The 12,820-nt window shown below is 39.8% G+C and overlaps 1 protein-coding gene across 2 annotated transcripts in view; it reads left to right on the top strand.

The window, feature by feature from the left end:
* col9a3 (collagen, type IX, alpha 3) overlaps positions 1-12,820 on the top strand; it is an 18,498-nt gene continuing 5,678 nt past the window's right edge. The window contains exons 1-24 of one of the 2 annotated variants that reach the window (XM_014010539.1): positions 1-391; positions 1,101-1,169; positions 2,182-2,217; positions 2,742-2,813; positions 2,957-3,010; positions 4,894-4,929; positions 5,231-5,254; positions 5,417-5,470; positions 8,467-8,520; positions 8,657-8,698; positions 8,782-8,838; positions 8,930-8,983; positions 10,232-10,285; positions 10,375-10,428; positions 10,540-10,593; positions 10,719-10,772; positions 10,862-10,915; positions 10,994-11,047; positions 11,130-11,183; positions 11,321-11,365; positions 11,454-11,507; positions 11,624-11,677; positions 12,358-12,411; positions 12,505-12,576. In XM_014010539.1, coding sequence (XP_013865993.1) covers positions 326-391; positions 1,101-1,169; positions 2,182-2,217; positions 2,742-2,813; positions 2,957-3,010; positions 4,894-4,929; positions 5,231-5,254; positions 5,417-5,470; positions 8,467-8,520; positions 8,657-8,698; positions 8,782-8,838; positions 8,930-8,983; positions 10,232-10,285; positions 10,375-10,428; positions 10,540-10,593; positions 10,719-10,772; positions 10,862-10,915; positions 10,994-11,047; positions 11,130-11,183; positions 11,321-11,365; positions 11,454-11,507; positions 11,624-11,677; positions 12,358-12,411; positions 12,505-12,576 — 1,275 coding nt within the window. In that variant the 5' untranslated portion in view covers positions 1-325. Of the gene's footprint in view, positions 392-1,100; positions 1,170-2,181; positions 2,218-2,741; positions 2,814-2,956; positions 3,011-4,893; positions 4,930-5,230; positions 5,255-5,416; positions 5,471-8,466; positions 8,521-8,656; positions 8,699-8,781; positions 8,839-8,929; positions 8,984-10,231; positions 10,286-10,374; positions 10,429-10,539; positions 10,594-10,718; positions 10,773-10,861; positions 10,916-10,993; positions 11,048-11,129; positions 11,184-11,320; positions 11,366-11,453; positions 11,508-11,623; positions 11,678-12,357; positions 12,412-12,504; positions 12,577-12,820 lie in introns of those variants that run through there. The other variant, XM_014010540.1, reaches the window with a different exon arrangement.

Here is a 12,820-nt window from a genome sequence, read left to right as displayed (position 1 = left end):
TTCTTTCTTTAATCTGTTTTTAATTGGTCCGTTTCTTAAACACTTATTAGCTCTGCCCACTTTCTTGGAGTCCGAAGCTGCTCTCCCCTCTGCACACAGCCTCCTCCACCATCCTCACCCCCACTCTGTGTGCCGAGCGCTCATCTGAGTTCAGCCCCTTCTGCTGAAGACTACCTGGGAAGGGAAGAGAGAGGCATTCAGGGGGCTGCGCGCTGTGAGGCAAGGCAAAGGAAGCGGACGCCGGAAGGGGGTGGGAAGCGAGACAGGGACTGGACGTGGAACTGGGGATTTTGGTCCTTGTTGCTTCGTAAAACATTCGGGAGCGATGACGGCGTTCCCTGCTCTTTGGCTGCTCTTGGTGTGCCAGCTTTTGTCATCCTCCTCAGCTCAGGTAAGACTGCATCCTCGTCCTCATCCTGCATCCTATCCCAGACGCGATGAAGATAATATGTACAGAAGGCCCAGAGTATAGCAATACTGTAATGGGAACATCTTATGATGATGGGGATGGTAGCAGTTGGCTTTTAAACTCCAGGCCTTACCATTCCAACTTAACCATTCCTGTTCTCATCTTTTTGAGCCTGTGAGTTGTATGAGCTGAATCAAAGTGAGAATGGCTGTTTTCTTCAGATCAGAGAGCTCAGATTAGGCTACTTGTGTGCAGGTGGTTCTAGATTTTTGCCCTTCAGTTGCAGCAGTCGTGGACTGTTTTCCTTGAACCTGTGGAATGTGCCGATTGGAGATCCTGTGCACACAATGCTGCCTCTGTTCATTCAGACAAACTCAGTCATGAGCACTGGAGAGTCTTCAGTAAAATCCTGTTTTATAAGGATTAAGATACAGATTTGTGTAAAGAAATCAAGTCTAGCCTTTGCTCGTTTGCTCAAAGTATATTTAAAGTGTTTATTTTTGTTAGATTTTTATGGTTTTGAAGAATTTATGGGACATCTTCAGAGGAAAAGTTTGTATTTTTTTTCTTACCATTATCTCATTTGCTTGATTAACATCATGTCGAACCTTCAGCAGTGCTTCATGTTTTCCAGGTAAAAATTCATGATTCTGATGGGTTTTTTGTTTTGTTTTGTTTTTTTTAACTGCAGAGACCCGGCCCCAGAGGGCCCCCAGGGTCACCCGGATCCCCAGGGCAACCAGGAAGAGATGGGACTGATGTGAGTTGACCAGACATTAAAGATGTTTGCAACTTAAAGTGTCTCTAATCTGAACTGTCTGGAGTCAGTCGACCAATATAGTGGTCGATAAAAACGAGATGCCGATATTTTTTTTGGGGGGGGGGGATTTTAATAATATAAATATATAAACGTTTTTGAAAGTTACTTTCTTTACTTCAACCATTTAAAATAAACTGACACTCAAATTAAGAGGTCTTTCATGTTGATTCTAAGTGTAGATCAGTCGTCTTTTATGTTTATCGAGGGTCTGAATGCAGTTGAACGTTAGATTGTAACTAAATGACTCCTCCTACAGCTGAAGGTGGGCAGGTTTATGGGTGTGACTTGTGAGGGAGAAACTATTTGCACAAACTAATTTTATCCTTTCTAAAGCAGATGTTTGTATCTATGAATGCATCCAACATCTCCTTCAGCAAATCTTATTAATGCACAAGATGTTACGACATCCAGCATGGACACGTCTGGTAAACCCTTTAGGAAAAATTACAAATTTTGATTGCAGTTTAAGAAAAAAATGCTGATTATAATTAGGTTTTGGTTAATAAAGTTAAACCCTTTGTTAAGTCTTTATATTAACATAATAATAAAGTTTTATTCACGTGGAGAAAACTTGCGATCATTTTGGCTCTGAGTATTTCTGTGACTCCTGTAAAGCACAGAGGGCCCATTCATACATTCCCCAACCCTGTGAGACNCCCCCACACACACACACACACACACACACACCTCCACTAGCTGCCCCCAACCCTCATCCAAACCAAACGGAGGTGTTTATCATGTGAGCAGTCTGCACTGGTTTGGTTTAATGGTGTTGATTCTTCCTCCTGTGCTCAGTGAAGCAGCTGAAGCACTGACCAAATATGAAACTTCTCTCGACAATCCAATGCTGAAATATTTTTGGATCTCAGTTTTTACTATATTTAGTGAATAAATTGTTTTCAAGATGTAAAAAAAAATAAATAAAAAGTACTTATCTTTATTTTCTTAACAGGGAAAAAATGGACCCGCTGGACTGCCGGGGAAACCTGTAAGTATTCCAGCAGTCCAAACACAGTTTTTAATGAAAACGTAAAGTTTGAATCTCATACATATTGGCTTTTCTTCAGGGTATTAGTTTTTGTGCTTCGGCTTTTCAGAAAACAAGATAAAATAAAGTGCAATGTTTGGGCTATTTCCTTTCTTACTTTCTTGTCTGTGCACGTTAATAAAACCATGATAGTTTGCACAACACAGAGAGATTTATTTCAACCGTTATGCAAAGAAAAGTTGCCTTTTAGTAGCTCAGTGGAATGCAAATCTTATGTTACAAAATTATTTAGGAACTTCGTAAGAAAATGCACTGGTGACCAACACAAAAACTGGCCCCATGAACCACGTTTGGGTTCAGTTTGAAAACTTTGGAAGAATCTGGATCGGAGATTCAAAGTCAACAAATGTGCCTTTTTTGTGTAAATTTGGTGTTCTCAAGATGAACGCTTGTAGAAAAGTGTTTAATCTTGTGTTTGTGAAGTTGGGAGATGAAATTATAAAAGCTCTGTTGGACTATTGTAGGGTCCCAAAGGAAAAGCAGGAATACCAGGAGCAGCAGGAAAACCGGGCCTGCCGGGACTTCCAGGGATTGATGTAAGAGTCGCATCAACAATGTTTTTACCTGTTTGGGACGATGCTGAAAGCAAAGTGTATCTGATACTGTAGAAATGAACATGATTCATTCTAACGGTGTTTAAATGAATGAAAAAAATAATAATACCATTTTTTATCCTCAGGGTTTAACCGGTCCTGACGGTCCTGCTGGCAGAGATGGACCCCCGGGGGAGGCAGTAAGTCCCTCTTTGATCTTGTGAACATCCTGTGGTGCAGAGGAGACAAAGATTTTTTTGAATCCCTTCATACTTCCCTGTGTCAACCAACAGACTACACGCACACAAACATTCAGAATGAACACAAACTTTGTGTCTTGATCCGGTTGTTTTACATGGGGGCTCGTGTTTTCCATGCCAGCCGGGATTTGTCAAGTTAGCTCAACGCCTTGGTTCGAGGAATTTTTAATGAGGGATCAGGAACGGAGTATGTTTCGCCCGCTTCCTAATCCAACCTGGAATGTGCTCCATTTTTTCCTCCAACCTGAGGAACCGTAGAAGTGATCTCTTTTTTCTCCTAACAAAAGCAGGTCCTGTCCTCTGGGTGACCCGGGAGACAACTGGATTACAACATTGGTGACATCAAACTGGGACGACACCCTGTCATTTAACAGGACTTTCAGCCCCCACAATGCATCTACTAAGTGAAAACAGTGCAGACAGAGCGACCGCAGACCTCCACGCTCCTGGCATCTGCACAGCAAATCAGTTAATTAGCCGACTTATTGAGGAAGCCAGCGCCAACCCGTGTTTCTAATTACTCTGATAATCCTGACTGGCTTAAAGTGCTGAAGAATGAGATAAAGTTTGAGACGAGGAAAAGCTGATCTCCAGCTAATCATCAGTTAAAGAACATCTGGATTTAAAATGATAAAACACCAAACATAAACTAAATAATAACCATTGTAGTTATACAAGTTTTTTCTCCTCCCATACAAAACAAACTTTTTAACTTGTGTACAAGTACATCAATATCTCTTTGCTGAACAATGATTTTGCCTGTGTTTGTATGTTGTGTTAGCAAAATATTTCCAGACCACTGAACAGGTTATAATGATGGATGTATATCTGCAACTGATTAACTTTGGAGGTCCTCCAGTTTAAGATGGCCGCCCCAGTAAATCGATATTAGCCAACACAAAAATGGTTTGTCAGATTTATGGACACTGATCTGCGGTTTGATGTGGTAGTAGCTGAGTGTTGTCCTCAACCCAATACAGTGTGTCCCATGAGTTTTTGCACAACTTTAAGATTTTGCAGCAGCTTCATCTCTTACTTATCATCTTAAAAAGATCTTAGCTTAAAACTCTGGCATTTCTTCAAGGAATGCTCTGACTTTCGCTTGCCTTCACCTCACACAGAAAACAAATACCGCTGAGTCATCACTGTAATGCTCTTTTATATACATTAAGTTGTGCTTTTTATTCTGTTATTTAGTGTTTTTTTGTTTTACTTTTTTATTATTAGACTAAAAGATAACTCATAAATCTATTTTCTGTACCCTATTGATCCTGTTGTGGGTTCTAGGGCGCTGGTCCCTGTCCATTAGTCACTGGGTCAATGGTGGGTGTAATAGTCCATCACAGGGCCACAAACATAGAAATGACCAGTCACACTCTGGGTTATGTGCTGTGGATGACTCTCAGCCATTACTGCACAAAATCTCAGCTCAACGTTTGTAAAAAGGACCGACTTGGAGCCATTTTTGTGTTTGCTGAGGTGGATTAGCTGTGGCCACTAACTTAAAATGGGGTGACTTCAAAAGTGAACAGATTGTAGATGTGCATGCAATAACGTTTTTCTGAGAGGTTCAAAAAATCTGTCCGATAGTTCACAAGATAGTGTGAACCGATCAGACACAGGCACACATACAGCCACTGGTAATAATATCTCCCACCTGTCATGAAGGTGGGTAATAGCAGTTGAAATTATTTTGAGATCAAGTTGCTCAATGTTGCTTGGATATGAATTATTTTTTTTATTAACATGCACGAATCTGTATACCACACATGGACACAGGGATTTCTTTGTTCACTGATTTTGATTTTCTGTGCTGTCAACAGGGTGAAGCAGGGCCTCCTGGACCACCTGGACCTCCTGTAAGCAACTATACAGCACCTAAAAAACTGTTATAAATCCTTCTTTTTGTTTTATTTTACTTGTCATGAAATCGCATCCAGCTGCTCCTTTTAATATAGCTTTAAGTTCAGCTTTAAACTGACTGAAGGAGGCGTCTGTTATTTTTTAAATGATGAAGACACATTTAATATTATTAATAGTCAGACTCTACACCAAACTAAGATTCAGATATTTTCTTAAAAATAAAATAAGCTGCATCGTAACTTTATGTGATGCGTATTGGTATTTGCGACTTAATTTGCCTTCCTGTGTCTTTCGTAGGGCAGAGGGAGACCAGGAGCTCCAGTGAGTACAATCTGTCTGTTCATGCTTTTGGTGAACTGGGATCATTTTAAACTTTCTTTTTTAATTGCATCTTGCCAACTTGTGTTTGCTGTACTGGGATTCAGTCAAGACATTATGTGTCCTCTGATGTTTAGCCCACACAACACTTGTTTTTGTTTCCAGGGACTACCTGGAACCAACGGGTTGCCGGGAGGAGTTGGACCCCAGGGTCCTGTGGTAAGCCCATCCTATCTCCACTGCTAAGACTGACTTCCTGTTATCATTATGGAATCTCTTTCTCAAATTCTGTTTGTGCTGAATCTCCCATGAAACACTCATCACTTAGGGCACATAAGTCAAACACAAGGCCCGCGGGCCAAATGTGGCCCGCCAGGGGGGAGGGTACCCCCGCAAAATGTTTTTTTTAATTTAACATGAAATTAGTTTCTTATATCAATGGTAAACTTTAAATTTATGGTTAAATGCAACAAAATTAATAAAAATAAATGAAATAAAAATAAATTTTAAAAAAATTCTGTCCCTGAGCTGTTGGCTTGAAGTAACTGAGCAATTTAGTTGGATAGCACAGTACTAATGTCTGAAAATAAGCTGCTTTAAAGTCACTATCAAACATAAACTAAATCTGCCTTAATGCAGCTACTCACTAGAAACTCATCAGTGGGTTTACTTTTAATAATATTTCTGTATTTATTACAGATTTAGTCAGTCATACACTTAGTTCTTATCAGTGTTTAAAAGAGGACGTGTTAAAACTCTGTTTAGTCCAAGTTAAACATGTAACATCAAAGTTCATTACAAGTGGCCCTTCGAGGGCCACCATAACTCTCATATGGCCCTCGGTGAAAATGAGTTTGACACCCCTGACTTAGAGCATAACTTTAGGTCTACCACTGGGGGGGTTATGCTCCAAAACCCTGCATGTCATTTTCAGCATTTATGCTTAAATGTACGAACAGTACTGTATAAATGACATTGTAAATTTTTTAATCAGGTCAAAGTTACCTAAAGACAACAAGAGAGTTGCATCTGTCTATTGAATCCGTTAATTTCTATTGTGTTTAAGCAAATGATGTCATTTTATTGGGGGTGGGGGGTGGTTATTGACTGGATCAAATTATTGTGGGGGTCATAACCCCACCCCACCCCAACCCCCCTGCAAATTACAGCCATGCACGAGGCAAGTGCGCCGTGCAGGAGGGAAAGGAGTCAGTACACTGAGAATCGAAGCACATGACTGAGACGGAAGACAGTTATCTGTGAAAGGTTGAAGTTTTAGCAGTAAAGGTACTCTGCAGGCTGCCGTAACACAGACTGACTATCTTTTTTTTTCTGCTGTGTCAAGAAAAGAAGGTTAGCCCTGAAGCAGATTTCAGCTTCGGCCTCTGTCACAGGCTATAGAAAAGATGGTAATCAGTCACAATGCCATAACAGTGTAGTGTGCAAAGAAAAGAAAGATTGAAATTTTGAGTTTTCACTGACGAATGGATAGAGAACTATGTGTATTTTGTTCACATCACGTTATTGGTGATAATTATTGTTATCAGAATAAATGTAGTGAAAAGCTCAGTGTCCTCTTAAAAATTTATATAAATAAATTAAATTACGCCGTCTGACACCATTTTTGTACTTAGGTGTAAGCAGCTCATTGCAAGCAGACGGTGCCTCTTTTCACACTAAGTTATTCTATATTCTGCCAGAGCATCTGTGACTTTTACCTCAGTCATTTTAATGTTAGTGTCTTGTTGCCTTTATGAATGAAGGAAAATTTTTAGTGTCCCATACAGGTTTATATGACACTATCAACATTAAAGAAATGGCAACACATTTATCAACACAAAGAATTAATTTCAACACAGGATACAATGCCCTCTCTACGAATTTTACCAACGTAAACACTTCCTTTTCAAAAATCTAACTTGAACTATCACCCTCCAATCACCAAAATAAATCAGGATTTTTACACTGGATCCTTTCAAACACAAACATTCTTAATCATTATATAAAGGACAATTAAAAAAACAAAATGAAATTCATCTTCAAGTACACATAAATCACACAATACACACAAACGTTGCTCTTCCAAAACCCCTTTGTATCGCCCCACCTCAGCCGCAAGAGGAGAACCTGCTCTCAACTGTGAGAGAGACATTTGCCAGCTTCTTAAATTACATTTATGTTTTTAAATTGAACTTCTCAGTTTTGTCTTGGTGAGCACAATTAGTTTCCACTGGTCTTTGCACACGTTTAACAAAGTCTGCTTTAAAATTGGAATTTGACATCACAAATTATTAAAATATATAAATTGGCTATTATTAAAGAGAATATGGCAAGAACATCATTTGGCCAAGGATATTTATGAAGTTTGTCTCAGATTAAAAAAAATTAAAAATTAGGTAATTTCAGTTTATTTAATATGTTTATTTTTGTGCGAAAGTGGACCTTTAATTTTGAGGCATACCAAGTAATAAAACTTAAAAAATCTACAATGCATATTAAGCTTTACTGCCAAATGTTAGAAGAAAAAGCTCTGTTTGCCTGCAATGTTTGTTTGGGAAACAACCTTTTTGGCTGTAAGTTTTATCTAAGTTTACAGTAATAAAATTATTATTTTATTTTTATTTAATTTTTCTGCAGTTTGTTTCAGACCGTTGCTTACTTAGAAATCATATTTGGGCCGCTGAATCCTGGGAACCCTTGTTTTAGTGTAAAATTAAAAAGACTCATATTTTCTTTGATGTTTTTTAAATCTATTGAGTTCTTAATAATTCCATCAGGCATGATTTTAACTATATACATGTTTTAAAAACCAATGAGATGATTCTTTTTAAAGATGTGAACTCTAGTCTCAGTTTGCATTTCGTGTGTGCTGGAAGTTTATACAGTACCTTCCTCACCAAAGCCCCTTATATCACCTAATAGGCTTTAAAGTTAGCTTCGATGTCATACAATCTCTAATGTTTGTAAATTTAAATTGACATGAGCACAGAAAAAGTGAAAGCTGCTGAATGTGAGCCAACCTTTTTTAGGTCAAATGCCACAGACATGCTGCTGCAGAGAGTTGACTCCAAGATAAAAAGTTCAGGTGGAGTTGGACCAAAAGTGTCTAATCACTTAAAGGGTTTATGTTTGGTTAGAATGATTGGGAACAGACAACCTTACTTACATGAAATCACTTTGTTGATTGCTAATGCACTTTTCTGTTTGGTTCTCAGGGTGCTGAAGGTCTTCCAGGACTTCCAGGACCTCCTGGCCCTGATGGGCCCCCTGTAAGTGGATTTATCTTCATCAGATGATACCTGCTCCTGATGATAAGAGACACTGTTTTTTTTAAACTTCTTGTTAAACAGAAACCAAACAATGAGCACAATGGTTGGATTAAATTGTGAGTTATTCCTTTTTCAGGGGCCTCCTGGTACACTTCAGGATCTTAATGGGGAACTTCTGGTAAGATATCTGCCATGGAGAACACCATTTTAATCTGAAGAATGAACACACTGTCTTCAGTGTTTTGTTTCTGTCCTCCTCAGTGTCCTGCAATCTGCCCCCCTGGTCCTCCTGGTCCACCTGGGATGCCAGGTTTCAAGGTATAGAGAGTTTATATAGTAAATATATTTTTAGTCTAGTTTTATGTTTTTGGCTTGCCTCATTTAAATCTATTTGTATTTTCTTATTAAGGGACACACAGGACACAAAGGAGACAAGGGGGAGCAGGGAAAAGATGGAGAGAAGGTAAGTTGAACAATTTAGATACACTGCCTGGCCAAAAAAAAAAGGTCTCACTAATATTTGTTGGACTGCCTTTAGCAATGATTACAGCACACATTTGCTGTAGCATTGTTTGGATAAGCTTCTGCAATGTCACAAGAGTCATTTCCATCCAGTGTTGCATTTATTTTTCACCAAGATTTGCATCAGTGATGGTAGAGTCTGACTGCTGCACAAAGCCTTCTCCTGCACATCTCAAAGATTCTCAGTGGACTCTGTGGAGCCAATCCATGTGTGAAAATGATGTCTCATGAAAAACTCCATTGATGGAATAACCTGGTCATTCAGTATATTCAGGTAGTCAGCTGGCCTCATTCTTTAAGCCCATACTGTTGCTGAACCTAGACCTGACCAACTGCAGCAACACCAGGTCATAGCACTTGGTTAAATCCAGGTGGTGACTTTTTTTTGGCCAGGCAGTGTATTTATTTTGGTTCTTTTTTGAACGCCTGCCACTAAAGGCAAAAAGGGAAACAGAAAAAATTGGCCAAAATAAGTGTTCATTTGTCTTTAGTGTAAGAAAAGTATCTCATGAACCACAGGACAGATTTTTGATGAAACTCGACCATTAAATGTTATAGTCAACACTAACTGTCTGTTAGCCAAATATTTTATGAACCTCTGTACAGACTTTAGTAAAACTTTCAAAAATGAACCGAGTGCACATTTTGGCATCAATTCAATTCAGTATGGTCACCACAGCTAATCCATTTTAGTCATAACAAAAATAGCTATAACTCTGGTAACTTTAAAAATATTGAGCTAAAAATGGGTGTGGTAGTAGCTGAGAGTCATGGGGACTGTGGTAGCTTGGTGATCAGTAAGGACTGGCCATTATAAGACATGGTCTCATAATCCTGAGGATGCAGGTTTGAGCCTAAGTTTGAGCCTAATCAGGTAGGCCATCTGGCGTAAAATTGCAGAACCTCTCGTGCAAGTTTGCAAATTGAAGCAGCTGAAAGAAAAATAAGTAGCGGAGTCATCCTTCAGCCCATACTTATAGTGTCAACACATCTAATGAGATCTTGCAATATCCCCTGAGATTGTGTAAAATGTCTCTTTGAGGTTTGAACAAAAACACTCAAACTCATTTCTTATCATAATTTAAAACTTGGGCAAGAAAGGCAATATGCATTTCATCAAGGAATAACAGATATTTAGTTTTATTGTGTGTACTTAAAATTATCCTAATGCATTCTGTTCTGTCTCTAGGGGGACCCTGGTCCACCAGGACCAACAGGTGTACCAGGCACTGTGGGTCTGCAGGTAAAATACACGGACAAAATTTGTTATAATATTAAAATACCAAAAGTGTTTCAAACTGAGCCCTTTGTGATTTCTTCAACGTGTTTCAGGGCCCACGTGGTCTGAGAGGTTTACCAGGAACAATGGGACCTGTAGGCGACAGAGTAAGCCACATTTTATCACCCCACTACCTGCTTTACCTTGGTTGTCTCTCCCTGTACAGATATTTGTGTATCGGGACGTTTTATTTGAGCTCGGCCTCTGTTTCTCTGTAGGGCCTGCCTGGCTTCAGAGGCAAGCCCGGCATTGCGGGCATCATTGGCAAGACAGTGAGTCATTCCTTGTTTGTTTGACACTTGTCACCGGAGCTTCGCTTATTGGCAGCTCAAAACTAGGATGAATGGCTGGTCCCATCAGTGAATAGCTGTGTGTGTGTCTTATCTGATGTCTGCAGGGTGATGTTGGTGAAAAAGGACCGCATGGATTCAGAGGACCTAAAGGAGAAATCGTATGCCAAAAACCTTTGATTTGTACCTCTCACAATATATGACTCTTTTAGCAGAAATTAACATTCTTTCTTTGTTTTGTTTTTGTCAGGGTAAAACTGGTCCCAAAGGAGCTCCTGGGGGACCAGGACCCAAAGGAGATCCTGTAAGTGCATATATGCAAATATGTACTTGTGTAATACTGTTTTACAAGCATGAGAGTCATATAAGATAACTTTAACAGGGTATGCCTGGGAGAGATGGCAAAGATGGGACGCCAGGGTTGGATGGTGAGAAGGTAAGCTGCCACTTCTTCATCCTGAATGACTGTAAGCTTGAATTGTGAATCCCAGTCATGCTGTTGTCTTGTTTGCTGATAGGGTGATCCTGGACGTCATGGAGTAGTAGGAGAAAAAGGACCAAATGGACTTCCTGTAAGTACTTTCAAATAGTAATTCCCTGTCTAAGTTGTACTAAATGTGTGACTCATTGTTTTATTTTCTTGCCTAAGTCATTGTTGTAATTATGAGACTGATAAAAGTTACTCAGCCTCCACATTCAATTTTTTTAGGGTCTACAAGGAAAAGCTGGTGAAAAGGGGTCTAAAGGAGAAGTGGTGAGTGCTACTGACAAATTGTCAAAGAGCTCAACTCGAGATGGGGGAGCATGGAGAGCTGATTTTAATGTTCTTTTCTATACACAAGGGTGATCCAGGGAAGCCTGGAGAGACGGGACCCTCTGGAGAGCCAGGTATTCCTGTATGTATCTGATGTTGTTGCTGGAGAGGGGGTAACAGCCGCTCTGATGTGTCACTTAACCAAGCGTGTCCATGCTCCAAGACTTCCTGACTTGTCTACATCATCTGCATCCTCAGGGTGAGATTGGCGTCCCGGGGGAGAGGGGGTTAGCAGGACCCAGAGGAGTGGCGGTAAGTTCATTCTCACACTAGAAATTAAAAAACTCTCCATTTGTAGCCTGATGTCAAACAAGCACAAGGTCCACATAACTACTAAAGATTCATTCATGACAGGACAAATAAAGACAATCTTTGCCCTATCTACAAGCCAATTGTCAGACAAATCTATTAAATAGCACTTTGAGATATGCTGGTGTGATTACCAGTTTGTATGTTCAAGTCCAAAAAGACTAAAAACAATGCCATCTATACAAAGCACCCATGACAAAATACCAGAACAATTAGCGTCCCTCAGCTAAATGAAACTGGTATGGCATAATAAACATACAGCCTTTTTCTTGCCAATTATTTCCTGGAAAAGTACTAGGAGTATTCCCTCTGGTTCACTGGCTTACCAGGGTGGAGTAGCTGATTAGAGATGGAAGGATTATGCAGAAGTTTTATAAGCATGTATGAGGGAGGAATTCATAAACAGATAGGCTTTTGTTTCACATCAGAAGCTGCAAGAATAATAAGAAAAAACAGCAGGAAATAACAGAATACCACCACACAGAGTGCTGCATAACAAGTCTCTGACAATCAGAGTGCCTGTTTGCTGAGATTTTTGTCTCTGAACTGAAATAGCCTCATTAATATATCGGTGTGTTTGACTGCTTCTGGTGGCCCTGTGTAACTGTGCCTATGTCCAACAGGGAGGTATCGGACTGGCGGGCAATCCTGGTCCGCTTGGAGTGAAAGGCTTCCAGGTTGGTTGCATGAAATCACTTACAATGATTTTTATGATTATTACTAGTACTATTTTTAGTTAAGTTACTGTCTGTGTGTTTTATGTGCTACAGGGAGTCAGTGGAGGTTTAGGCGAGCCAGGTCTCCCAGGGCCAACGGGACTCCGTGGAGAGTTTGGTGACAGAGTGAGTTTTTTTTTTTAATTATTATTATTTTAGAAGTGATTAGAAGGGATTTTCTTGAAAGCGTTTCCTGAGCTTAAAGTACAGTTCTAAAAATGATCCGTTCTGTTTGGACATCAGTATGAATAATGTTGCTGAAGACATCTGAAGGAGTTCCAACAATATCTCCACACACTCTGCAGGGAGGTGTGTGTGTGTGTGTGTGTGTGTGTGTGTGTGTGTGTGTGTGTGTGTGTGTGTGTGTGTG

The sequence above is a fragment of the Austrofundulus limnaeus genome, unplaced genomic scaffold, assembly GCF_001266775.1.
Source record: "Austrofundulus limnaeus strain Quisiro unplaced genomic scaffold, Austrofundulus_limnaeus-1.0 Scaffold70, whole genome shotgun sequence".
In the NCBI taxonomy this organism is placed as follows: domain Eukaryota; kingdom Metazoa; phylum Chordata; class Actinopteri; order Cyprinodontiformes; family Rivulidae; genus Austrofundulus; species Austrofundulus limnaeus.
The sequence above is the reverse complement of the archived record's forward strand: the minus strand, read 5'-3'. Positions and strand labels throughout refer to the sequence as shown.